At 41.2% G+C, this 27,186-nt stretch overlaps 1 protein-coding gene across 3 annotated transcripts in view; it reads right to left on the minus strand.

The window, feature by feature from the left end:
- Window positions 1-2,078: 2,078 nt before the first annotated feature.
- Window positions 2,079-27,186, minus strand: part of WDR11 (WD repeat domain 11) — a 60,241-nt gene continuing 35,133 nt past the window's right edge. For all 3 annotated transcript variants that reach the window (XM_027528423.1, XM_027528424.1, XM_027528425.1), the window contains 16 exons: window positions 24,908-25,016; window positions 21,603-21,727; window positions 20,741-20,888; window positions 16,711-16,817; window positions 16,179-16,293; window positions 15,636-15,807; window positions 12,910-13,018; window positions 11,508-11,570; window positions 10,304-10,369; window positions 9,373-9,550; window positions 8,666-8,761; window positions 7,893-8,058; window positions 7,067-7,164; window positions 6,476-6,621; window positions 5,645-5,724; window positions 2,079-4,022 (listed from right to left, as the gene is read on the minus strand). In XM_027528423.1, the coding sequence (XP_027384224.1) occupies window positions 3,868-4,022; window positions 5,645-5,724; window positions 6,476-6,621; window positions 7,067-7,164; window positions 7,893-8,058; window positions 8,666-8,761; window positions 9,373-9,550; window positions 10,304-10,369; window positions 11,508-11,570; window positions 12,910-13,018; window positions 15,636-15,807; window positions 16,179-16,293; window positions 16,711-16,817; window positions 20,741-20,888; window positions 21,603-21,727; window positions 24,908-25,016 (1,933 nt within the window). In that variant the 3' untranslated portion in view covers window positions 2,079-3,867. The remainder of the gene's footprint in view (window positions 4,023-5,644; window positions 5,725-6,475; window positions 6,622-7,066; window positions 7,165-7,892; window positions 8,059-8,665; window positions 8,762-9,372; window positions 9,551-10,303; window positions 10,370-11,507; window positions 11,571-12,909; window positions 13,019-15,635; window positions 15,808-16,178; window positions 16,294-16,710; window positions 16,818-20,740; window positions 20,889-21,602; window positions 21,728-24,907; window positions 25,017-27,186) is intronic.

The raw sequence follows: 27,186 nt of genomic DNA on the forward strand, positions 1-27,186 counted from the left end.
CCCTTCTCCAGGGGATTTTCCCAACCCAGGGACTGAACCCAGGTCTCCCGCATTGCAGGCGGACTCTTTACCAGCTGAACCACAAGGGAAGCCCAAGCACATTGGAGTGGGTAGCCAATCCTTTCTCCGGGGGATCTTCCCGACCCAGGAATCAAACCAGGATCTCCTGCATTGTAGGTGGATTCTTAACCAACTGAGTTATCAGGGAAGCTCTGGGATGATGCTAATAACATCTTCCTGAAAAAAGCTAAGTTATAGTGCATCAGGGCTTCCCTGGTGGCTCAGTCTATAAAGAATCTGCTTGCAGTGTGGGAGACCTAGGTTCAATCCCTGGGTTGGGAAGATCCCCTGGAGAAGGGAATAGCTACCCACTCCAGTATTCTTGCCTGGAGAATTCTGTGGACAGAGGCTACAGTCAGTGAGATCGCAAAGAGCTGGACACGACTGAGTGACTAACACTTTCACACCTCGTCAGAGGAGGACCACTGGTCTGCACCCCCAAGGACAACTGGGTGCTGCTGAAGCTCCATCTCAAGTTGGCATTATGGACCCAGAGTAGCAGTGGGTGAATTTTTCCTATAAGAGGCCAGAGAGTACAATATTTTAGGCTTTTTAGGACACACAGTCTCTGTCCCAAGTACTCAAATCTGTCAAAGGAAAGCAGCCTTGGACAAGGAACAAATGGGCGTGGTTTTTCCAGTAAAACTTTTATTTACGAAACAGGCAAGGAGGGGGCTCAGCTCTGCAGGTTGCATTTTGCAGTTCTTCACCTTGTGGGTCTTGATGAGAGGTCTCTTCCTGTGCAGCCCCCCACCATCCGCCCACACCAGCCCACCCTACTTCAGTTTCAAAAAGGCCATAAACACAAGGGAAAACTGGTCCAAGCTACGTTTTTAAGGCAGTGACTGGAGAATGTTCTTTTATCTGATCTTAAATTCGTAACTATTTGTTCAGTCCTTCTGAAGCTGTACATCACAGGGTTTTTAACAGCCTTCTTGCCTAACTGCACCTGGCTTTGCTAAAACCCCAATCACCTATGGAACCTAGAATATCTTTCCTTCTCTTGTACTTGGAACAGTTACTTTCACCTTGACTAAGTCATGTTTCTCAGTGTCCCGGAAAAAGAATCAGGAGGGTCAGTAGTGTTAGTCGGCCTTTTTAGGTAAAAGAGCCAAATATTGAAGTACGATGTCCGCAGAGACTCATCTGAGAGCCACAGGCACAGAAAATCTCAGTGGGAGAGAGGTGGGACTTTCATGGTGTTATTTTGTGTGGGTCTTAACATGGCTGATGGAGCAAACACAAGGAGCCTTTAAGGACAGGAAAGACAGCGGGGCAATATGCTCATCCAAGTGCCCACTGGACCTGCCCATCTAATTGGATTCTAGCAGTTCTCAGGAGAACTGCATTCCTAAAGCCTAGCTCCTTTGCTTTTCCTCTTTTAAAAACACCAGCACATTCAAGTATTGATAGAGCCAATTTAACAGAGAAGGCAATGGCACCCCACTCCAGTACTGGAAAATCCCACGGATGACTGGTAGGCTGCAGTCCATGGGGTTGCAAAGAGTTGGACGCGACTGCACTTTCACTTTTCACTTTCATGCATTGGAGAAGGAAATGGCACCCCACTCCAGTGTTCTTGCCTGGAGAATCCCAGGGACGGGGGAGCCTGGTGGGCTGTTGTCTATGGGGTCGAACAGAGTCGGACATGACTGAAGCGACTTAGCAGCAGCAGCAGCAGAGCCTTTAAAATGCCTTTATGTTTTAATTGAGGGACTTCTTTCATTCACAAAATGAGAATGAGTCATTTTGAGTCAGTCATATCAATTGTAAGCAAGATCCCAAAGAAATAAAGCCCTATTGGCTCAGAGAATATTTTCACTTGTCTGTCATTTATTTCTGCCTTGCAGAAATCTTTTATTCTAGATGGAATAACTGCCAGTGTGTACCTGAATACTTTACTTAAATCGCAAAGTGCTGCTGAGGAGAATGAAATACTTTGGGTGATCACAAGCTCAGGAATCATAGACACCTAAGACTGTCCTCAGGCAAGACGGAATCTCCAGGCAATCAAGAGCCGAGAGAGGCACCGTTTTATTGAGGTGAGGGCTACTCTGTAGAGAACTTTTGATCTGGCGCATCTGGGAGGGACATGAGGCTGGTATTGACATTGCTCCATTATTGGTTTTGGGAGAACAAAATGTCCTGCTCCCACTTTCAAAGCAATGTAAAGACCTAAAGCCAGAGTGCAGGGAGGCCCAGGGCTGGTCACCATCTGCAAAACAATCAGCAACAGAACAGGGAAAGGTAGTGAGTGACTCTCTGGTGAGCTGCTCTGCCTGGTCCTCTCCGCACTCCCACAATCCAGCAAAGGATCACCGACTATCTGTTGGCCTCCAATCCCGAGCACACGGAACTTTCAAATGCCCTCTGCTGGAATTTCTACTTCTTTCTCTTTGCTTACTAAAGCCAGCATTCTTTTCTCCCTTAGCTAGTTGATGGCTAGATTAATAAAGTCCATCCTGACAATCATTTAACTACTAAACAATATAAAGAGAGCTGGGTTTGCCTGTGGCCTTTAAAAATTTGGTGGAACCTACCCAGGCAAAGAAAGGGCAAGGAGGTGACCAGTTACAGGACCAATGAACGGATTCTGGGTTTCTTTTAGGACATGTAGCAAAAGCACTGGGCTGGGAACAAGCATTCCTGGGACAGGCCCTTCCTCTCCATGGACCTCAGTTCCTTGTTCGAGGGGGGTTGATATCTAAGGGCAGAGACTACGATTCCATCTAAAAACACCTCTCAGTGGGTGTTAGTACATATGCCACCATGGACGTCCAGGGGAAAGACAGGAAGGCCATTTCCTCACCTCTCAGAGCCACAAGCTGAGCCCTACCCACGCAGGAACCCCGGCGGCAGGTGTTCCACCCTGTTCTGTGCTGCGGCCCCGAGTTCCTGCAGCCAGGTTCCGGATTCAGCAAAGCAGTGCTGGAGGGTGGGTAGCTGGACCAACTCCTGAGGCGCCAGCACAGCACCCGACGTGGTGCGCAGCAGCTCAGAGGACACAAAGGCCTGGCTGGGATGAATTCCCTTTTTATTTATCGTTTCTGTACGTTATACACATTAAAATTTTTAGCAATAATTTATAAGTCACATTTCATATAGTTCAGTCATTGGAAGAACACAAAGACAGAAATGAGAGCACTGAGCCTTCAAAGAGGAGGTTACTGTAACACATCACAGCAGGAGCTAAAATCTCAAATATCCAAGACTCCACAGACAAAACCTAAAGCTTACAATTTCTCTAAGAGCCTATGCACTTGAAATTACAAAATTCAGCAACTGCCTAAACCAAGAAATGAACAGCTCTGTTTTCAAGGTAAGAAAACAAGGAATGCTGTGGTAAGTCACCTTTACTGTTTAAATGCTTCTGCTCTGTTTATACCTGGAATGACTGTATATACACACAGGCACAGCACATATTTCAGTACAGCTCTCACAGACTGCTTTTACTACAGATTTAAATCTAGTCCATGAGAAAAGCAATTCAATTGCTTGGATCTTAAGTTTTAAAAAAATGAAAAGCATTTCTAGGGACTCTTAAAGCTGTCTCCAAAGTATAAAATGTTATACTTTCAATATCTGAAGTGTTCCTGTCTTTCTCTGAGATGAATACGGGTCCTAGGACTGGCTTCTCACAGCGTAAATGCTCACACAGTGTTGGGCATACATGGCGAAACAGCTTACGAGCGCCCTGGAGAGGATGGCACCCTCGTGGGTCTGGGCTGTGACTGTCCACAGCCAGACCAACACCCCGGCCGCTGCTCTTGAGGCCGGGTGCCCTGGGGCACGGAGACTGGTCACTCTTCAGTCAGTCAGTTCTTGCTTGGGGGATTCCAGTTCATTCAATAAATCTCTGCCAGCTGCTCCAGCCTTTGAAGCAAAAAGAACCGCTCCCTGTTTAAAACCAAGGTTCTTTAAACTTCGGGCATAATCTGCATATATAGCAGAGATGAGCTTCTGTAAACTGCAGTTAAGGAAGAGAAGGGCAGACAGGGCTCCAGCAGGTTCCCACAGGCCAGAAACAAGGACCAGCTCTGGAGAATGTCCAGGGGAGGGTAGCGCAGGAGGAGCACAGGGGGCTCTTCTCAGGGAGGGCACCTGCTGGGGTTGAGTGGGGGCGGGAAGGCGAGGTTTCAGTGTGCAGTGTCCCTGCACTGGCACCAGCTGAGCCCAAAGCCCGACTCCTACAAGACCCAACTAACATCCCCTCAGATGCTTCAAGGTCTAAATGCACTTAAGGAGTGGAGAGTGAAGGATGACAGAAGAGAAATACATGCGCAAACCCTTGAGCTGTTTGCAAATCTGAGAGGTTGGCGTTTAAGGGGCAGATCCAGCCTCACTGAGTGGCTCAGACGGTAAAGAATCCACCTGTCATGCGGAAGACCTGGGTTTGATCCCTGGGTTGGGAAGATCCCCTAGAGGAGGGCATAGCAACCCACTCCAGTATCTTGCCTGGAGAATTCCATGGACAGAGGAGCCTGGCAGGCTACAGTCCATGGGGTCGCAAAGAGTCAGACACGACCGAGTGACTTTCACTTTCGCTTTGGGAATGTTAGACAGCCCTGTTCCACTGTGTTCTGATATCCAAAACAGCGCCACTGAATCAGAGCCAGCTTAACCAGTGCCAAGGTATATGACACTGAGTTCAATTTTCTGTTAAAAAATATATACAGAAAAATAAAAAACATGACATGTAGATATGAGGCCACAATGTAACAATTCAAGAAAGAGTGCAATGAGAACAACAAAGCCTCTGCAAACACAAGGACCTGAGAGTAGGATTCTCAAGCTCCTTCTTTTCAAAGAGAAACATGTCACTCAAGTGACGGGTGGCAGAACTGAAATGCTCCCGGTCACACATGACCTGCCTACATGACACGTCTCTCTGAAGTGCCGCTGTGTCTTGTTCCACGTTAGCCCGTCCCTGTGGGTAACAGCCAGTTGTTCTTTTTAATCCATTCTGGTACGCATTTATTCCAGCAGAGCCTCCTATACCTTTCCTATACTGCTGCTGCTGCTAAGTCGCTTCAGTCATATCCGACTCTGCGCGACCCCATAGACGGCAGCCCACCAGGCTCCCCCGTCCCTGGGATTCTCCAGGCAAGAACACTGGAGTGGGTTTCCATTTCCTTCTCCAATGCATGAAAGTGAAAAGTGAAAGTGAAGTCGCTCAGTTGTGTCCAACTCCTAGCAACCCCATGGACTGCAGCCTACCAGGCTCCTCTGTCCATGGGATTTTCCAGGCAAGAGTACTGGAGTGGGGTGCCATTGCCTCCTCTGTTTCCTATACTAGATCTTCTATTTTCTTTGCAAGTTCAAACAAAACATTACAAAATCTGGGCTCCCTCCACTTCACAGCCCTTCTAGGCTCTCCATTGATCTCACGCTGATGCTGGTGGGGCAACAACCTTCTTTCTGATTTGTCCCCTCCAGTTTATCCTTTTCCTGGCTCTGGGCAGTCAGAACACAGATCTTTCTCCATACAATAGTTTCCTCCCAGGCAGCACAGCCAATGGGGATGCTTAAAACCCACTCACGGCATCTGGTTCCCCATCAGCAAACACATCCCAGCAAAGGATATCTGTGTCCTCGCTGACTTCGATGGCTCCGTACTTGAGACAAGCTTCCACAAACAAGGCCGCTCTGTCGAAGTACCTCATGCTGCTCAACAGAACACAAAGCACATCAGGAGCTGTGACTTTCATCATTTGGGGGTAGGACCATCCCAGGGAGTGTTTCCATACAAGGACTCTCCACAGAAGCCCGAGGGCTGCATGAGGCACACCAGCACTGTTCTCTGCCCCAGCTTAGAGGAAAGGGGAATTCTCAGGCCCCAACCCTTTGCTCTTTTCTATTAACTCTTATAAAAATTTTGTGAAATCACTGAAATAGACAGGACAAGAAATCTACAGAGACAGGACAAAAATCCACATACCCAGGTCCAGATTTCACAAGTAACTTTCTGTCATATCTGCCTCAACCTACTTCCCTTAGTTTTAAATAAATAAAATGTCCTATGGTAAGTGATAAGCATTAATTACCCTTCAAGGTTCTCAGAGGGGACACCTCCAAATTGCCACACTTTCTTCCCCCTTCCTCCTGCTTTTCTGCCTTTGTCTCAGTTGTTCTACTCAAAGCTAAATTGACCTCAATTCTTTTTAAAACTTCTTTTTAAACAGGTAACTATTAGGTTTAACTAACATTGGCAGAGAAGTAGCAAAGTTCCTAGACCAAAAGAAGAATGAACAAGCATGGATTGCTCCACTCCCTTTAGGTTTTTTCTAAAAAATAAACCTGAAGTATATGCTTCTCCCTTCACTCCCAACATCAAGGACTACCAGCCTCCTGGCAGAGCCTCATGAGCAGTGGTAAATCCTGGGTGGTTCTGACCAGCCACTGACAGTGGGTGTACCTGTGAAGCGTCTCAGCCACGCTGGAAAAGCAGCCCAGGGAAAGGAGAACCAGGAGGGCCTTGGACTTCTGGTTCACTTGAGGGGAGCAAAGGTGGTCGACCCACCGTTTCAAAACGTCAGCGCACTCTTCAGAATTTAAGCGGACCTGAGGAAGATGCCCACGTTAAAAAGGACACCCTGCACTATACACAAGGAAAAAAGAATTCAGATGAAATGGGATCTATTACCATGAAACAGAGCTCATCTCTGCTTTACCACACAGCCCCTGCTGCTGCAGCGCCGTGACCAGAGGCGACAGGGATCCACAGCTCAGGATCAGCGGGCCTGGGACACCTCTGGGCTGGGTGTAGTCTGGGCCCACACCCCAGAAGGGACAGGAGGCAGCTGCCTTCACTTAACTGCTACCAATGCAACCTCCACTTTGCAGTAAGAAGAAATGTAACTTATATGCAAAGAAGAAGATGAAAGCTGCTAAGAAAATATTTGTAAAGCCGCCTTGCAGCCCCCAAAAACACCTCCAAATCATGAGTCAAAAATTCAAGATTGAACTTTCTCGCCCGAAGTTCCAGGCACCTACTAGAATCACCTACTTTGGCAAGCCACGCTGCCCGGTTCCACTCGCCATAGGTCTGCAGGTAGCGGCAGGCGTCCGCAGCTTTGTCTATCAGGCAGAGCAGCTGGACGCCCTCTGGAAGACAAGACAACAGCCCCGTGAGTGACGCTGGAGCTGTCTCTCTGGCAAGTCACTGAAGGGTAAAAACCACCATTTGACTTCACCTGGTCTTGAACATTTTATACCTACTGGAGACACGACTGACTTAAATTTTAAAATGAAGCATTAAAATAGAGTTTTACAATGTTATCACTCAAGTAACTTGGGTTGGCAGTACAAATACAGTCCAGAAAACAAACAAGTCAAGACTATCTCACTCACTGGTTTTAACGTTTAAGGTGTCCACGTTTGTCCAATTTATGTCTATTATTTCGGCCATTATTAATAACACCCCTTTTACTCTTTAAAAATGCACTGGTCTAGATGACTAAATTATATGGTCATCTTTTAATATGAGGGCTTCCCTGGTGGCTCAGATGGTAAAGAATCTGCCTGCAATGCAGGGGATCCAGGTTCAATCCCTGGATCAGGAAGATCCCCTAGAGAAGGGAATGGCAACCCACTCCAGTATCCTTGCCTGGACAATTCCATGGACAGAGGAGCCTGGCAGGCTACAGTCCATGGGGTAACGAAGAACTGGACACAATTGTGCGACTAACACTTTCATAATATAAACTGCTAGCAATAATTTATTTTTCTCCAGGGTATATCAAAAAGAAATATTCCTAATAACCAAATACTTTCCTAGGAATGGGTCTGATTTTTCAGAGTACTGACAAATATACCCCTAAAGCATGCCTCACCTGCCAGTTTTCCGTTGGCGATCATATTAGTTGCCACGAGCTTGATGGTGCTCTGGGAGGGGCCTGACGAGGTGACAGTGGTGACCAGACAGGCTTTCAGTGAATCACAGTAATAATGCTGGTTGTCTGCGCTGGTTTCCAAAAGCAACTGCACGGCTCTGTCTGTCTAATAAGGGAAACGGTTCTTCTAGTTATGAGGCCATTTTCCTCCAACATAACCTTTCAAGATTCATAATTTGGAACACTGAAGTTTTCAGTTTAAAGAAGATTTTCATTGTCAAAAATTATCCATAAACACGTTGCTTACATGTATACAAGTTGAACAAAAGTGCAACACTGCTTCTTTAGGACAAATGTAAAACCACAGGTACACAGGTTTACACAGGTACTTATTTAAGCTCTGTACTAGTCAGAGACAAAACCAAAACAAAACAAAACTAGGCAGGCCTCATGTGGCATTCAGTTCACCTCAGTTCAGTCGCTCAGTCGTGTCCAACTCTTTGCGACCCCATGAATCACAGCACGCCAGGCCTCCCTATCTGTCATGTGACATTATGGAAGCCAAAACTACAAGTTGGTTTACCATACATTTTTGCTTTCTCAGAATGTCTGTTGGTCCTATTTTGAGAGAAAGCATATATTTACACTTATACTTTCAGGGAAATGCTATAGTGTGTGTGCACAGTGTTTGTGTGTGATATAAATGATGCCGTAAAATACCAATCAACTAGCAACTCCCTGAAACATGAAAAGAGTTGTAAAAACTGACATACTTGACCCAAGAGAAGCAGCTGGTCTGTACATTTCCTTGTATGATCATAAGTTGACCGTTTTACTTCCTGGAGATTAACCCTTTCCAACTGAAATTTCTAGAGCAGAAAAAAAAAAAAAAAAAAACAGAGAAAATTGAGCCTGGATTTTAAAACTTTTATTTAACTATTAGTAAACATTACTTAGACTTCTGAGTCAAAGAAGAAGTCCAACAATTTAATAAGAATTTGAGAAGAAAAAAATGTTGAAATGTACTATAATCTGTGCGTAAGTCTGCCTGCTTACAGAAACTGGCACTTTAGTAGAGCTGGAAGAAAAATCCCTATGTGTAATTCAGTACTCTACTGGAGGTTAAACAAATTATGAAACTACCTTTATATATATAGAACAGCAAATTCAAACCAAGTAAATTAAGTATTTGTTATTTATAGGAAATTAATAACATGAGAAAATTAAAATGAACCAAGTTAAAAATTTTTAAGGCCCCCCAAAATTAAAAGGCTGTTAATAATAAAATTTTAATGTCTACTAAAAACTCAGTAAGCGTTTATGAGCTTTTCAAGTCCTGAATCAGGCCTTTTTAATGTGACTGTGCCAAGGGACTCATTTCTGTTATGTGGACCTTTACTTAGTACAAAGTTTCCCAACTTTAAGATACTTACAAAGAAAGATGTAGCTTTAAAGGTTTTTAATATATGAAACATAATACCTGAAAATAGGCATTTTCACAGAGGATGTCGTAACATATATCTAGCGGGTTGTTCACTCTGTCCTGAGGAGCAGCTTCTTTAGCCACTGGTGTGCTCGAGGCCTTTTCCTGGGACAGGCTGTGCAGATAGTGGGCGGCGACAGTCCAGAAGTGCAGCTCCGATTCATCACCGTAAAGCCTGGCCAGGGTGAGATCACAGTCTCCACTGACCTCAGGCAGCAGCGTGGGGCCTGGACGGGGTCTCCCCACGGCAGCCTGAAGTGCTGGGAGCATGGTGCTGGCCCATGAAAGACCAACATGCTGGCTGGTGAAGAGCTGAAGCTTCAAGTCTCCAGCCCTGTTACTGGGTCTCAAACAGCACAGGACCCTGACTGCATGGGGCCCCTTCCGACCCAAGCCTCCCTTTGATCTATGTTAAGAGCAACACCGAGGTGCTGTACCCTGTGCTATTATTTACCCGGTTTGCCATCAGCACATCTTTCAATCTGTACCAGTTAAGGAAGAAGTTCCTCTGGGATCACTGACTAGATAAGGTGTGGAAATAATATACTCTTTATTCTCTGGGGAGTGGAGGGCAATGTCTTTCTTATAAGGGATGGCTCTACTCTAAGTAAGAATATATAGGTTATTCTAAATAGAATCTAAATGTAACTTATGGGTATACTTAGGACATGCCCCTTGTAGCTGATATTTTAAAAAGCGATCTGTAGAATGGAGTCTTTTCAATAGAGAAGGCCTAGATCTCATGTCTTTTTCTTTTTCCTATTTGTAATACTACTTTCAAAACGATCTGTAAGCCAACTATAAAGGATGAACTGATATATTTTCTAAAATTCCAAAGAGTTTGGTTTTAACTAACAACTCTTGATGAAAGGAGTGAGTTAACCTGAAATTCCCTGTCTCTTACCCAGAACACTTCAAATAGTGTTACCTTGAAACAAGCAGGCATCTCTGCAGGAGAGTAAACTCCGGATCGAGCAAGAGTTTCTTTATGTCACTGCAGGCAGGAATCCAGACAAAGGCAAGACAAAATTTTTGAATCCAACAATAAAGGAGATAAATCAATACACTCTTAAAATGGAAAATTCTACCCAAAAGATATGATAAGAACCTACAAAAGAAGTCACTTTGCCACGGCCCTGAAACTGCAAGAGCTTACAGGGCTTAGACAGTATCTAGGCTTGGAGAAGTGGAACCCATCAACCACCACAGCTTAAGGCTCTAATGCTGATTTACCTTCTTGAAGCAGCTCAACTCCCATTCTAAAAAATATGAACAGCTACCTAACTACAGGAATAAGAAGGTCATTGTTGATAAAATGATTTTACTAAATGATCATCAGGAGTACTCTATACTTCAGAGAAGATGCATTCAGAATTTATTCTTCAAAGTACTCAAAAATTAAAATATATAAGTGTTTCATAAATTGATATTTCTACAATAGCCCATTATAGACTATTTATAAATAAGGAAGGAGGGGAGATAGTCTTTAAATCTATTCTTTTCCATTTAAACATAAATGCTAACCTTGGGACACAGAAGAGAAAAAAGTAATTACTTTGAATTCGATATCAATATAATATTCCTTTAGCATTAATTTATTAAGTATTAAAATATATGTTATGGATTTTAGATTGCCAAGATATGTTTTCCCAAGAACTCCTTGTGGAGTCAAATTTTCCTTCTTCCTTTCCAGTGTTATACACAGTACCTATTTGTAAATGTTCTTGACTCTAGGGGGCATATTAATTTCTTAGACAGAATTGTACAAACACAGCACCTGACACAGAGAACTTATCTTAGCAGAGAGAAGCTGACACACAAGAATTGCCCTGTGTACACCCATCCTCTAACGTGAGGCTCTGCAGGGCATCTGTGCTGGAGGCAGGTTAGCTACAAGGCGGCTTACCCCACTGCTTCTTCTCCTGCCCTGACATGAGACCACAGCAATCTGAAACTTACTTCCACAAAACAAAGACTCTAAAGGGAAACAAACCGAGGTGAAGAGAGGGGTCTCTCCGTGGGCCACTAATATTTTCCAAAACAAAGCTTATTTTAATTTTAAAAAGTATAAATCATTATGTTTTTCTTTTTCATAGTCTTATTCTCTAATAAAACATAGTCAGAGTGCTTACTTAGACAATGAGTTCAACTGCTCTTGAAGGAGATTCTTTATTTCTTCATTTTCTGGATAATCACTGTACCAAGAAAAGATTTTAAATGAGTTAGTTTTCTCTTTATTTACCACCATTTATTTCTTCACCAGGAAAAAAGGTGTGTTAATACAGAAATAACTTCTTTGTAGTCCTTGGTTAAAAACCTGCGTGTAGACCGAAAAGCAACAGCCTACTCAGGAACCTACCAATCACCTTTAACGCCTGCTTTTATCTTATTGAGTCAAAACAGAAATGAGCACAGAAAGTTTCCCTGGCTTTCAAGAAACCTGAAAATTTATTAGTGAGCTCTAAAACTATCAGGTTTATAGTCACGTTAATAAGGAACTTAGCAAGGACTACACGAATCTGCTAGTTCTGCTCTGCAAAATTAACATTCATTTCTCTGAGTAGATACTTCTTGGAGAAAGAACATCTCATCACATTTATTTTTTTAATTCTCCTAACCCAGGGCTTCACTGGTGGCTCAGTGGTAAAGAACCCCCCTGCCAATGCAGGAGATGTGGGTTTGATCCCTGGGTCGGGAAGATCCACTGGAGAAGGAAATGGCAACCCACTTCAGTATTCTTGCCTAGAAAATTCCACAGACAGAGGAGCGTGGGGGCTACAGTCCACGGGGTCACAAAGAGCCAGACACGACTCAATGACTGAGCACACACACAGCCCACGCCCATCTGTGCATCCACACAGCAAAGGTCCCGTAGCGCTTGTGGTAGTTTAACTAACCACCGCCAATAATGGTTTCTGTGACTATTTTTTGCAAGGAGGCAGGCTGTAAAACAGAAAACACTTCTGAAGTAGATTCCTTTATGCTGCTTTTAAAAAGATTTAATCTTGTCCCCTGACCCTGATGCTGGGAAAGCTTGAAGGCAGGAGGAGAAGGGGATGACAGAGGATGAGATGGTTGGATGGTATCACTAACTCAATGGACATGAGTTTGATTAAGCTCCGGGAGTTGGTGAAGGACAGGGAGGCCTGGTGTGCTGCAATCTCATGGGGTCGCAAAGAGTCAGACATGGCTGGAGTGACTAAACTGAACTGAATCTTGTCCCCAAATTCCTCTTGGCCTCAACTGGCCCTCTTCACACTCAGTACGCCATGCCCAGGTTCAGACTGTAAGATGACCGAGCACACAGCCACCTGAGACACCCACGTGTATTCACAGCTGTGCCCAGGTCCCCAGAGTGGGAAAGACAAGAGGCAGATCAGTGACTCTTTCAGGGTCTCTGCCATCACTGCCTTAACTCAGTTTTAAGGTTCCAATGCCTGTAAGCCCTGGAGACCAGCCACTGCTAATTTTTATGGGATGTCCTTCAATCTTAAATCAATTAAGAAAAAAAAAAAAAAATGCAAAAAAACTTACACATGAGAAATGTCCAAAGAATACTGTCCATTCCAAGGCTGATGTAATAAGAAAGCTTTCAAGGCGAGAGCAGCCCTGGGAACAAGGAGATATGGGCACCACACAGGCTCTAGACAAAAACACAGATTTCGCTTTTAACAAGTAGAATCATATACAACTATAAAGCTTCTGCTGTAGACAGTTCACAGAGAAGTCAGCAGAGAACAATGTATAAGTCTGGTGGTGGCAACTCAGAGAGTGTATGAGTGTAATCACTGCTTAAGACACAAGGGCTCAGTGTCGGGCAGAAAGTTAGACTGAAGAGTCTCTGACCCCACAGAGATAGTACTGAAAGTTCTTGGAAACAGCATCATACAAAATGTTACTAAACAAGTCTTATAGTTCTGGATTCCTTTTAGACACTGCTAAAAATAATATTGTTTTATGCCATTTTATGCCCCTCATCTAGGCAGCAGATAAGAAGGATTCTCCAACTTAAAAACAGGGATTCCAATTTTCTACATTTGTCTGACTTCCCCTTTTACTGGGAGAAGAAGCAGTGTCAGAAAAATGTAAATAAGGGGCGGGGGTGGAGGAAGAAGACCAAGCTATCCTAAGAAAACAAATTTGAATCAACATATTACGATCTTCTCTATTTGTCATAAAGGAGAAATGAAGCAAATATACTAAATATTATATCAATGCATATGACCTCAAATGATTTTATTATCTTACATCAATAAGGTCCAAAATACATTTCTAATTCCTCAGAATAGAAATATATTACATCAAACATATTTTTCCAAGCTCAAATCAGCACATATCTGGCAGCAAACACACAGAAATCTTTTTCCAAACTCCATGTTTACACTCTCACCAGTCTTTATTCTTTAACATTTACTGAGTGTTGTTCTGAGTTTAAAGCTCAATTTAGGGGAATATATGCATAATTTCATTGACTTTCCCCATTATTATTTTAAAACTTGCCCTTTTTGGCTGAGGTTGCACCATTAGAGAATCAATAGCATTTTTTTAGGAAAATTTTAAAAGGAAAATGTAACCTAAAATCTGGTTGAGAGTCACCTGTTCATTCATGGTATTAAACAGTCATGGTATTAAACATGGTAGCCCATTAAGCTAACAATGGGTTCTCATTAATTATATAAACAGATTAATTTAAAAACAAATACCTTGGCTTTGGCTGCTGTCTATGGGGTCACACAGAGTCGGACATGACTGAAGTGACTTAGCAGCAGACTCAAATTTTAAGATAAAGGTCAAAGAATAGCTTCTCAAACATCTAGATTATATTTGCATACTTCTTTACCTAGAATTGGAGAAGGCAATGGCATCCCACTCCAGTACTCTTGCCTGGAAAATCCCATGGATGGAGGAGCCTGGTGGGCTGCAGTCCATGGGGTCACTAAGAGTCAGACACGACTGAGCGACTTCACTTTCACTTTTCACTTTCATGCACTGGAGAAGGAAATGGAAACCCACTCCAGTGTTCTTGCCTGGAGAATCCCAGGGACGGGGGAGCCTGGTGGGCTGCCATCTATGGGGCTGCACAGAGTCGGACACGACTGAAGTGACTTATCTTACCTTTTACCTAGAACTAATGACTAAGTTAAAAGAAAAAAATCATTCTTGAAATTCCCTTAATTTCTTCAATAACTTTATGTTTCAAGTTAGTATCTATGCTTGTCCTTCCCTAGAAGGAGGTCCTGCTACTTCTGCAGAGCTGGCAGGGATCTTGAGGACAGATGTGGCAATGCAGTGCTCAACTGCAGCTCACCAGAGGACAGTCACGGTTACAGAGTAAGAAGTTATGGTTCCCAAACACAGTGGCAGGGGTGGGGCAGTGTCACAAACAAAAGCACATTTAATCCAAGTTAAAGGCAGCCCAGTCAGCATACACAGCAACTCGGTAGTGCCTCAAGCACAAACTTAACAATGAAGGGTCATGTTTTAAAACCCTACTGTCTCTGAATATGCCAAAGACTGACTCTGAAGGCACAGACAATTCCCAGAGCCAACAGTTTCTATGATGAAACTCTGTAAATGACTAAACAATTCTCTTATATTTTTTTACATATTAGATAGCCCAGTGTATACACCAAAGTTATGCCTGGAGAAAATTTAATGTAGGGACATCTCATTTTCAAATTGATGAGTGCACTCACAAACTTCTCATTCATAGCTACTTTTTACTAAAATAGCTTTCATTCTCAGAAAAAAAATCTCAAAACCACCATACAAAAAAGGGAAAGGTAGTGCAATCATCTAATTCTGTTTTGACTGGCCCTTTAACGAGTCATAAGACAGGCAACACAATTCATGATACTTTCCAAAGTTACTTTTCCATGATATATGGTTGCAAAAGACACAAGACTCACTATTAAAAAACCAGCAGTACTTTACCACTAGATTCGTGTCCTCTGATGACCTCTCCTAAAGTCTGAGGAAGTCATTTTTATTCATGTAAACATCTTTCATCTTTTGACAGAGCACTCAGAAAGGGGTCAAGGAAAGGGTGCTGAGTAAACCAGCATTGGGGAATGACTGACATCTAATTACAGAGTCTAGCATCTCAGTAGTATCAACACTCAAGCTTTAAGTTAATATGCATTCTTAAACACAGATTCCTAGAAAGAATGAAATGGAACAGAAGCAGCTCTCTCCCATGAAAAGAACAGCTGGTGCAAAATAAAGACACTTCCAAGCATCCTTCCCTTAGAACTCCGTACCAGTCAGCTCCTGCTCGTCCATCCTAAAGCACGTGGACTTCATGGACATCTCCAGGACCCTGATACACCCGTCATCGGAAGCCAGGATCACTTTATCCGACGTGCACCAGTCCACGTCCAATATCCGAAAGGTTACATTTCTTCCACTTCTTAAACTGCTCACCATCTGAACCTTCAAGAGTGAATTTGATTGTCACTTTCAGAAAGAAAAGGAAGATGTTTATCATTCCAGACTAAACGAGCAAGAAAGGCAGTGCCTGTGGCGAAGGTCCAGTTCATGTTTAAAACTGAGCAGTCGTGGGCAATCTATCTTCCACATGCAGACTGCATTTTGAAGGTCCCAGAGATGGTGGTAACATTAACAATCTGTTGAGCTGTCACCTTTAGAACAGAAATACTACAAAAGAAAAAATTTTTAAAGGAAGAAAACTGCTCTAAGAAGCTTGACAAACCCATTTATAAATCAGAAGGAAGGAAAAGAAGGACATAGTTCCTGTGACCAGCAGCTGCATTTGCGGTGAGCCCGCGTGCAGCTGGGCTTACCTCTTTAGAATCCCATACTTCAGCTCCATCATTGTACATTGCTATTAATTTTTGGTTTCCTTTACCAGGGGCGAAACGAATCTTCTTCACCCAACTTCGGTGTGTAGGTATTCCTCTGAGGACAAACAGAAACCAAAACACCAATATGAAGTAGAGTAGTGTCTCGTCATTGAGAGAGATGTCCAATGTCTCTTTCTATTTCTGCTTTTGATAAGGTCTAGTGACATGACAGGACAACCACTCTGCTTTCTGGGACAGGGATTGCATATGACAGACGTGGTCTGCTCTTTAACAACAGTTGGAATAGTGCCCCAGCACTTCGTGTGGGCCACCTGCAGGTAAGGGTCATTTATGAATATCCCAGAGTTTAGCTCAAGGCAGTTCCTCCCAAGTTCTACAACAAGAGACCCAAGGGTCCAACTTGCACATGACTATATTTAATGACACTATTGCCAAGTGACAGGCCTCCAATGGAACTATATCGAGATTTTTTGTTTCAGCCAAATAATACACTTGAGTTCTTGAAACATACCTGGATACTCTGCCTTTCAAATCCCAAAAATTTAAATTTCCATCCATATCTCCAAGAACTAACGTATCACCTTTCCAAGCAATGCAAGTAATGCTACCCATGCTCCCCTAGAAAAGAACAGCAACAAACACACATCAATTTCACCACTTATAAGCAGTCACAACAGAGAAATACTTTTATTTAACAACTGTGATAAAATAATAAAGATATCTTGCTGGTGGTTTAGTTGCTAAGTTGTGCCCGACTCTTTACAACCCCATAGACTGTAGCCCACCAGTCTCCTCTGTCCATGGGATCTCCCAAGCAAGAATATTGCAGTGGGTGTTATCTCCTTCTCCAGGGGATCTTCCCAACCCAGGGATCGAACTTGGGTCTCCTGCATTGCAGGCAGATTTTCTACAGACTGAGCCGCCAGGGAAGCCCCAAAGATATCTTAATAAAACCTAATTATAGTATGAACATCATCAAACACTAACAGAGTTTAGTCACTAAGAGGGCTACCTAGCATTTCAATTTCAACTAAGAAGAAACAGAAGATTTCAATTCAATGGACATTATTATCTGAACTAGATTTATAGAGAAGTTCTTTTGAGGAAGACCTACTTCAGAAAAAAAGAAAATTAAAAGAAGAAAAAAGAGAAGGAAAGGACATCCTTTCAGGCACTCCTGTCTCCAAGTTATCCCTCACTGCTAAAGGATGAACACATTTATTCTGGGGAAACTCAGAGCTGTCTCACAACTAACTGTTCAGCAGTTCTTCTACTGAGGATCCATCACTATGCAGTACACCTGAAAGTAACATGATTCTGTATATCGACTATATTTCAATTAAAAAAGAAAAAAGATTCACAGCTTTGCTGATACCTTCATGAATAATGAAGGAGAAGAGATACTATACACTGAAGGCATCTGTAAAATCTGAATTCACAGAAGGTTCTGCAGAGAAGTCACACAGGGAAACGCAAATACAAGAATGAGACACTTCTGTAATAAACCAAAGTGGGCTGGAAGGAGCGTGCAGCTCTAATACAAGCACAGAGGTACTGTGACGGAGAGACGTGGAGTTGGGGCTCTCAGAAAAGCCGTGTGGACCTGAATCCCAGCTGCATCACTGAATGTGCTGCATGATGTGGGGCATGCTTACTTAATTTTTATATGTCTGGATTTATCGTCGATAAAGTAGGGCAAGCTCATAAAATTTGAGGAGTTCCTATTAGCGTTAATAAATTTTTATAGATAAAGGCCTTATGACGATGTTTGCCACAGAGTCAATATAATGCTAGCTATTCAATAATATTGCTCAATTACTTTTCTACTTATATTCTTATATTCAAAGAAATCTTGTTTCATCATTTATAGAACAATATTAAAAATTCATGTTTGGTTCTCACAGTATTGCTAGTAAGAAGTAGGAATGCTCCAGAGTTTTGCTAAACTGGCTGTTAAAAGACTTGCACATATACCAAATACTGCATAAATCCTAGTGGCAGTCAAGAAACAAAGATACAACTGGATTAAAAATAATTATGTTAGTGATTCTATTAGTAAAAAACTTAGAAATCTATGTTAAATAAATAGAATTCAGTACAGTATACAGCAATAGTCCAAGATCTTATTTCTATTCTTCTGACCATATTAACATAATAGAATATTTAAGAGTTTGCCTTTAAATTTAACTTTTTTAGTCCTGAGAATTTTTGTTTAACATTTTTACATTACTTTCTAACTTCTAAAAATTAGAATATTAAAACTTCAGTCCAGAAATCTATCACCAGCTTAGAATTACAAGTGATGTATTAGAACTTTCTACCTAAGAGCTTGTTGATGGAATACAAGCCATATGAAGATTCTAAGGTGCTTTCGGAGAAAAGTGGGACAAACTCGCTTTCTGACTCCAAATAATCCCAAGAGAACCAATGAAAGATTTAAAACTCAGTAGAGTATTATTAGTTGGCACTGATATGTTTCCTACATGTAAAACACGATGTTCAAAGGATCGAAGTAAAGCTGGCAGCAAACGGATAATCATTCTCTCCCACAGTTTTCTGAATAAAGGCAGTCAGTCAACTATAAACTCTCCATGGGAATGTAATTTAAAATATATCAGGCTTCTTCTTTTTACCATTTTTATATGCTCTATAGTTATGGGGCCAAAATTTAAAGGTAAAGTTCCAACTCAAAATAAATGGCTTAGTGGCTTAGTACTTTATATTTGGAAGGAAGGTAAAGAAAAATATTAGATTAAAATAAACAAAACCTCTGCCTCAATTCTACACACTGGTCATTGAAAAATATTTTGATTGCTGAAAATAAAAATAATGAACCCAAATCAATCATTCATGTTTTATACAGTAGATACATAACTCTCTTTTCCTAAAATAATCTGCTCTAAAATATGCACTAATTTCACTGGAGGCTGGATCCTTATTAGGCTGGTCATTCTTCGAAGAAACTGCTTCGAGCTGTGGAATAAAAGGATCTGGCAGGCAGAATTAAGACTTGCTATATCCTAACCAGACCTCCATAAGAAGAGGCAGAATCTTAAAAGCTGTGTTGTGCAAAAATCCTGAAAGCAGCAGGACTTTTCTTTCTCCCTGTCTTCCTTACTAAAAGGAAAATTCATGTGTCTAGTGTTCAAAAGTTTTCAACTTTTTTTAGAGTGGAGGAACCTAGAATCTCAGAAATTATTGGATTATTTCTATTCTAATCTCAAAGGTGATGTAATCAAAAAACAAAGAGAATGAGCTATTTGCAAGTGGCACTAGAGAAGCTAAGGTGGGGCCTTCTCTGAGGTCTAAAGGAGGAGCTCTGAAAGGAAACTGATTTTCCGGAATAGAGCTCTTTACACTGCAACTCTTAAAGGCCATGTTCTTGAACTGCAGTTTTTCTTTCTATGCACTTAAATTTAGGTTACTGCTCCTATTATAATGCCAAGTATTAATCTTTCACATTTGCATTATTTTTATCCTTTCAAACTATTGAAAACTTTTGGCACTATTAAGAGTTTAAAACAGACATCACTAAATCTCAGATATGACTCATTCTATGTAACAGTAAAACTGGAATTACAGCTTGAAAAGCACTTTCACATGCTGCTGCTGCTGCTAAGTCGCTTCAGTCGTGTCCAACTCTGTGCGACCCCATAGATGGCAGCCCACCAGGCTCCCCCATCCCTGAGATTCTCCAGGCAAGAACACTGGAGTGGGTTGCCATTGCCTTCTCCAATGCATGAAAGTGAAAAGTGAAAGGGAAGTCGCTCAGTCGTGTCCGACTCTAGCGACCCCATGGACTGCAGCTCACCAGGCTCCTCTGTCCATGGGATTTTCCAGGCAAAAGTACTGGAGTAGGGTGCCATTGCCTTCTCCGTTCACATGCTGGTTATATATAAGTTATATACACACACACACACACACACACACACACATATATATATATAATCTCATCCTCTACTTAACAATTATAGTAATATTAGCAAAAACATTTTCTTCATCCACTCAGTAAAAAAAAACCCATGAGATATATGCTGACACAAATAATTAACTATAAATCCTTAGAGAATTCCACAAGGCCATGGGGGATATATATGTTTGTAACGATTAATACCTTTACACCTACAACCTTTTTTAAATAAAATCCTTCAGGGTAATACTTGAAATGGAAAGAGGAGAGACTAGACTCAGACACATAGACCTGGGTGTAAACGCTGCTCTGGCATGTCACGAGGCCGGGCAACCTGGGGAAAGTTACTCATTCTCCCTCAATCCTATCACAGATAAAATGGAAATAGTTCCTCATGAATTATTATAATGACAAAAATGAGCAGCACATGGTATGTCATCAAAATAGTTACAATGCTATTCTCTAAAAGTATGCGACAAATTTAATCAGTGGTAATATCTCCTTAATAAAGCTTATTTGGATTAAACTTTTCTGAAAGTTTTCCACCTTAACTGTGGCTTCACTGGCTATAGAACTTATGAGGTCTATGGTAAGAAATCTTCATGCAGGTTTAACCACAGTTTGGACTCACGTCTGGTGGGATCCGAGCACTGTCTTTCACTGAGTTTCCTTCAACAGTGAGATGATAAACTTGGCCGTCATTATCAGTGAACACAAAATGTTCCCGGGCAGAGATGTTCTGACTGAGTTCAGATTTACTTTCAGCCTCCTGCAACAAGCTTTGGGATAAAGGAAAAGAAGATGAAGATTTTTTTTTCCCCTAGAGTGACATAATGAATTAACTCACTCAAAATACAGATGGATTAACAGGAGGTCAAATCATTTAAAAATAAAAGGCTGAAACTAATCTTTGCCCGGCAATAAGAGGAAAACACAAATTACTCTTCATACCATGACTGAATGTTTACCCTGTACAGAAGAATGGAGTGATCTAGACTTCACATGGGAAAGAAGACTCTCTGCTGTTTCTGCTGCAAAACAGAGGCCTTACCTTGGCGCATCATTCTCTCAAGTTTTTTATTTGTAAATCTGGTGGGGACGGGGCAGTACAAAAGTTAGAATTCCTAATACATTTTCTGTGGTGAACACAGATGACAGTAGGGTCCACCTGGGTGTTCACGCTACGTTCATTTGAATCAGAAGCTGAAGTCTATGGAGCCGAAGGGCACTGAGAATCAATCATGCTCACTAACAGGCGCGGACATGTAAACTGCACGCTGCTCTGAGCAATGCAATTACTAACTAACTCTTTAGTCATGTGAGCGTGTACACAGCCATCAAAGTCTGTTCCAAAGCGGACTAGAGATGCCTTAGGATGCCACCCGTCAAATTCCCAACGAGGACTTAACAAATTTCCCAACCAGGAAATAATAAATTCCTGGTTATCTGTAATAACCAGGTTATTACAAATGACAGCGGGAGAAGCAGGGCACCTGATCACAGATGACTCAACAACACTCAGCTCTGTATCTGAGACCACGGTCTGGCGGGCCATGGCCTCTCGGGTGGCCAGCTGTTTCTTCCTCAAGCTCTTCAAGTTGTGAGAAGGTGACCATTCCTGTGAATCAAAGAGAGACACCCACAAGTGCTCAGTCCCTCTTTCTTCCAGAAGAGCGGGTCATACTCACCACTGCCCAGCATCACTTCTTATTACTACACATGAACTCACAATTTGTTCTTAGGTTTTACTTTAATTTTTAGAAAGGCTGAAGGCATGCATTTTTATTAAAGCTTATGATAGAAGGTTTCAATAATCCATCTCTATTTCCTTCTACCTTGAATCTTCAATTAGAACTTAAGGGAAAAGAGTTTAATGGCAAACTCCAAAAGGCTTTAACTTTTGATGCCTTCCATTTTTTGAAATCAAAATAATACATTTAGTTATGGTACCTCCCACTCCTTACGTCCCCACCTCCCCCTTAGATGAACTGATCACACACTCCTCCAGTCATTGCCCATTATCACCTATAGGCCCACCCCAAACCTCTCCTTTTATTTATTTACTCCTGTTTATTCTAAAGCATTTAATCTAATACCCTCTCATATGTATAAATTCTAAACATGTAGTTATTTTACATGAAGGTATTTGTGGTCTGCATGAACAGTAGTAGATCATGTATCTCATCCCATTGCTCTTTTTACTCGGCACAATGTATTCAAGTCCCACTTCTGTTGTTTCTGTATGTTACATAGTACTTCATGGGTACATCTGCCAATTTTTAGTCTAGTTTTTAGTTTAGTTTTCCCAGGAAAGGACACCCAGATTGTCTCTATACTCTCATCATGGGAAATTACACTGCACTGAAATTTCAATGTCCACACAGAAGTTCCTGTATGACCAGAAGCTGACCAGCTGGGGCAAAGAGGATGTCTGTGTTCGACTAAGTGCTGCCAGCCTGCTCTGCAGAATGGCTTCACTGGTCTACATCCCTACCAGCAGTGCCTAAGAATTCTTACAGCCCATACCTCACCCACATGGGATGCTACTGGCATTCCAGTTTTTGTTTGTCTAAAAGGTTTATCATGGTCATTTTACTTTGCACATCTCAAAACCCAGGATTCTGAGTATTTTTCACATGCTTCTTGGCCTTTTAGGTCTCTCTAACATTCATTAACTAGTCACATCTTTCCACTGGGGCTACCACTGCTTCATTGCAGGAGTTTCCACAGTATTAACCCCTTAGAGGATTAGTTAGTCCTCTGTCCATCTTAAGACACTGGACAATTTTTTTTAAAGTTGTCTTCCATATTTAACTTTGACAGTGGTATGATTCGTTGAATAGAAAGCACCAATCTTGATGTAATCAAATTCATTAATTACCTTTCTGCCTTTTGGTTTGAGCTTCCGATATCCTCTTTTGCCCCAGAACAGAAAAATATTCTTCTATATTTGATTATATTAATTTTATAGCTGTAGTTATTTTCACATTTAGGTCATTAATCCTGTGGAGCCCACCTCTGAATATGGTTATTATGCATAAATCCAGTATTCCTCTCTATTAAGTGAGAGGTTCCCCAATACTTTTTACTAAACAAGCTGTTCCTCCCCTTGGGTTTGTAAGTTACTTTGCTGCACATTAAGTTACCAAATATTTATGGGCCTATTAATGAGCTCTTTATTATACTGATCCATTTCTCTTACTTGGGCCAATATGACATTCAGTTCAGTTCAATTCAGTTGTTCAGTCGTGTCCAACTCTTTGGGACCCCATGAATCACAGCACACCAGGCCTCCCTGTCCATCACCAACTCCCGGAGTTCACTCAGACTCACGTCCATCAAGTCAGTGATGCCATCCAGCCATCTCATCCTCTGTCGTCCCCTTCTCCTCCTGCCCTCAATCCCTCCCAGGATCAGAGTCTTTTCCAATGAGTCAACTCTTGGCATGAGGTGACCGAAGTACTGGAGTTTCAGCTTTAGCATCATTCCTTCCAAAGAAATCCCAGGGCTGATCTCCTTTAGAATGGACTGGATGGATCTCCTTGCAGTCCCAGGGACTCTCAAGAGTCTTCTCCAACACCACAGTTCAAAAGCATCAATTCTTCGGCGCTCAGCCTTCTTCACAGTCCAACTCTCACATCCATACATGACCACAGGAAAAACCATAGCCTTGACTAGACAAACCTCTGTTGGCAAAGTAATGTCTCTGCTTTTGAATACGCTATCTAGGTTGGTCATAACTTTCCTTCCAAGGAGTAAGCGTCTTTTAATTTCATGGCTGCAGTCACCATCTGCAGTGATTTTGGAGCCCAGAAAAATAAAGTCTGACACTGTTTCCACTGCTTCCCCATCTATTTCCCATGAAGTGATGGGACCGGATGCCATGATCTTCGTTTTCTGAATGTTGAGCTTTAAGCCCACTTTTTCACTCTCCACTTTCACTTTCATCAAGAGGCTTTTGAGTTCCTCTTCACTTTCTGCCATAAGGCTGGTGTCATCTGCATATCTGAGGTTATTGATATTTCTCCCTGCAATCTTGATTCCAGCTTGTCCTTCGTCCAGTCCAGCATTTCTCATGATGTACTCTGCATATGAGTTAAATAAGCAGGGTGACAACATACAGCCTTGACGTACTCCTTTTCCTATTTGGAACCAGTGTGTTGTTCCATGTCCAGTTCTAACTGTTGCTTCCTGACCTGCATACAAATTTCTCAAGAGGCAGAATACCAGGTGGTCTGGTATTCCCATCTCTTTCAGAATTTTCCAGTTGATTGTGATCCACACAGTCAAAGGCTTTGGCATAGTCAGTAAAGCAGAAATAGATGTTTTTCTGGAGCTCTCTTGCTTTTTCCATGATCCAGCGGATGTTGGCAATTTGATCTCTAGTTCCTTTGCCTTTTCTAAACCAGCTTGAACATTACTTTATTTCTATGGTTTTATATGTCCTGTATAGAGCAGGATGGGGCCTACCTCCACCCATACCACCTATATTACTCTCTTTTTTCCAAGGTTAACTTAGCTACTAGGACTTTTATTTTTCCATAAATATTTTAGAATATGTTTATCATGCTCCTCAAAATATCTAAATTAAATTTTAATTGGACTTTAACATAATATTAGCTTAACCCATCCAAGAAAATAAGAATTATCTCCATTTGTTTAGATCATCTTCTCTGAATATACATTTTTTGCAATAAAACATACAGCAGTAATGATTTTAATTTGAGCTAAAGAAAAATATTCACCATGTATATACATACCCAAATAAACTGTTTACTTCTTTAAAATTATAACTTACCAAAGCAGTTATTGCAGGGAAGTTTTTGGACATTTCTCTAAGAATGGTACAAGTCCTAACATCCCATAACTCCAGGGGTTTATCTTTGAATACAACTGCCAAATACTGCCTAAAATAAACAAAATTACTGAATGAAGCTCTTTTTGCAGTATTTTCACTGTAAGTAGTACAAATAAAAAGTTCATAAAGCTCAGATGACACATTTTAAACGAAGAGAATTTAAACTAACTTTTAGCCCTCCTGATTAGTAGTAGTCCTAAGAAGGTAAAGCTCTAAGATGACCTGTGAGAGTCACACACACCATCCGGGCAAGGAGCCTAGCTCAGAATGAAGAATGAGAAAATGCATGAGTTCACATCCAAATCTTAAAATAACCTTCCTGAGACTCAATTTTCTCATTGAGACATGAAAATACCACTACTTGCATCAATGGGCTGACTGGTATGCAGGTTATGGGAAAAACTAAATGAAAAAGTAAGTAAAGTTTCTATCATGCCGACTGTGAGGAACTGTGACAAAGAGTAGGAAATGTGACTTGTAGCTCAGTGTATCACAGGACTTAAGATTCTCCCACGTGATAGTTATATGACCTAAAAGCATGTGACCTTTTGAGTTTTAGTCTACTTAGCTTTAAAATGGAGTTAATAATACCTGCCTCATCAACCTCACTAAATACTACATGGATAAAGAAAAAGGGACAGCACACATGAACGGATTTTACAAATCACAATGGATTATGTAAATGAAACATGTTACACTTTTATTATATCTAATATAAAAACAAGTAGAGACATGTATGTAAATAACTAATATAAATAAAAGAGAACCTGGTAAATGCTATAAAGATTCACTATGAAAGCTGATATTAACTTTGACAATAGGGAAATGGCATTCTAGGCAGAGTTACAAGTGTGATAAATGGCAAAAGACAGAAAAGGAGACAGGCTGTGTGGGGGAGATATGCTACTTGAAATGCAGAGTATGTGAGATGAGAACAATCATCGTGAGAAAGAAGATTAACATGTGAATTTGGATTCACATTAAAAGCCCTAAGATATCCTAAAATGCAGTGCTATCATGAATAGAGATTCATTCTGTAGAGAACAGGGGATCCTTGAGTTTTGAGGCAGTGGTCATAATGTGACCAGAGGTTTAAGATGTATTAATTTAGTAGGCTTGTATAGAGTCAAGACTGACAAGAAATAGAAAAATCTGGCTTCCAAATATTTTGAGCAATTATTGGACTTTTTCGTGGAAGGACTCCCTTACATTTGAAAAAATTACTGAGGATCTCCCCCAAAGAACTTTTGTTTATGTGGGTTTTACTGATAGTTTGCCTAGGAGAAATTAAATGTAACATAATTATAAACTATATTAATTTACTTAAAATGAGAAAAGAGAAAATAACTACCAAAATGGCAGGTGAAAACATAAACCATGTTGATAACTGCATTAAATATGAATAACTTAAACACTGCAATTAGAAGCAGAGATTATCAGATCAAATAGTAAAATAAGTCCCATTATATGCTCTCTTTCAGAAATCACCTTTATATACAAAGACAGAGATAAGTTACAAATAGGGAGAAGGAAAAAGATATACCATGCAAATACTAATCAAAAGAAAGCTAGAGTGTCTATACTCATCAGACAAATCAGATTTAAACTTCTGAGAAAAGACAAACAGGTAATTTCAGTGATAAAGAAGTCAGTAACTCAACAAGATATAAGCATGGCAGTCAGTGGAACAGAAAATAGAAAACCACAAAGAAAAATGAAAGAAGTCCAAAGGATTTTCTTTGAAACAATTAATAAGATTGATTGACATAATTTACTGATATACAGAGAACAAAGTAGTGATTACCGCTGGGAAAGACGCAGGGGAGAGGGTAAAATGCGTAAAGGAGACCAACTGTCTGGTGACAAAATAAAATCTGGCTGGTGAGCATGTTGTGAAGTATATACAACAGAAGTAGAAACATAGTGTTGTACACTCAAGCTTATATAATGTTATAAATAAATATTATGTCAAACTATTTCAGTATATGAATAATTGAAAACTGAAATTAACAGAAGAAAAAATATAATTTATAAAAGCATCAAAGAAAAAGCAAAAAATAAATCACAAATGATGCACAGGACCTGTGTACTGGAAACTACACAATATTATCGAAAGAAATTAAAGAAAAACTAAATAAGCAGAGAGATATACCATGCTCATGAATCACAAAACTTGGTAAGATGTCAGTTCTTCCCCATGTTGATCCACGGATTCAATG

Source organism: Bos indicus x Bos taurus, chromosome 26 (assembly GCF_003369695.1).
Source record: "Bos indicus x Bos taurus breed Angus x Brahman F1 hybrid chromosome 26, Bos_hybrid_MaternalHap_v2.0, whole genome shotgun sequence".
Classification (NCBI taxonomy): Eukaryota; Metazoa; Chordata; class Mammalia; order Artiodactyla; family Bovidae; genus Bos; species Bos indicus x Bos taurus.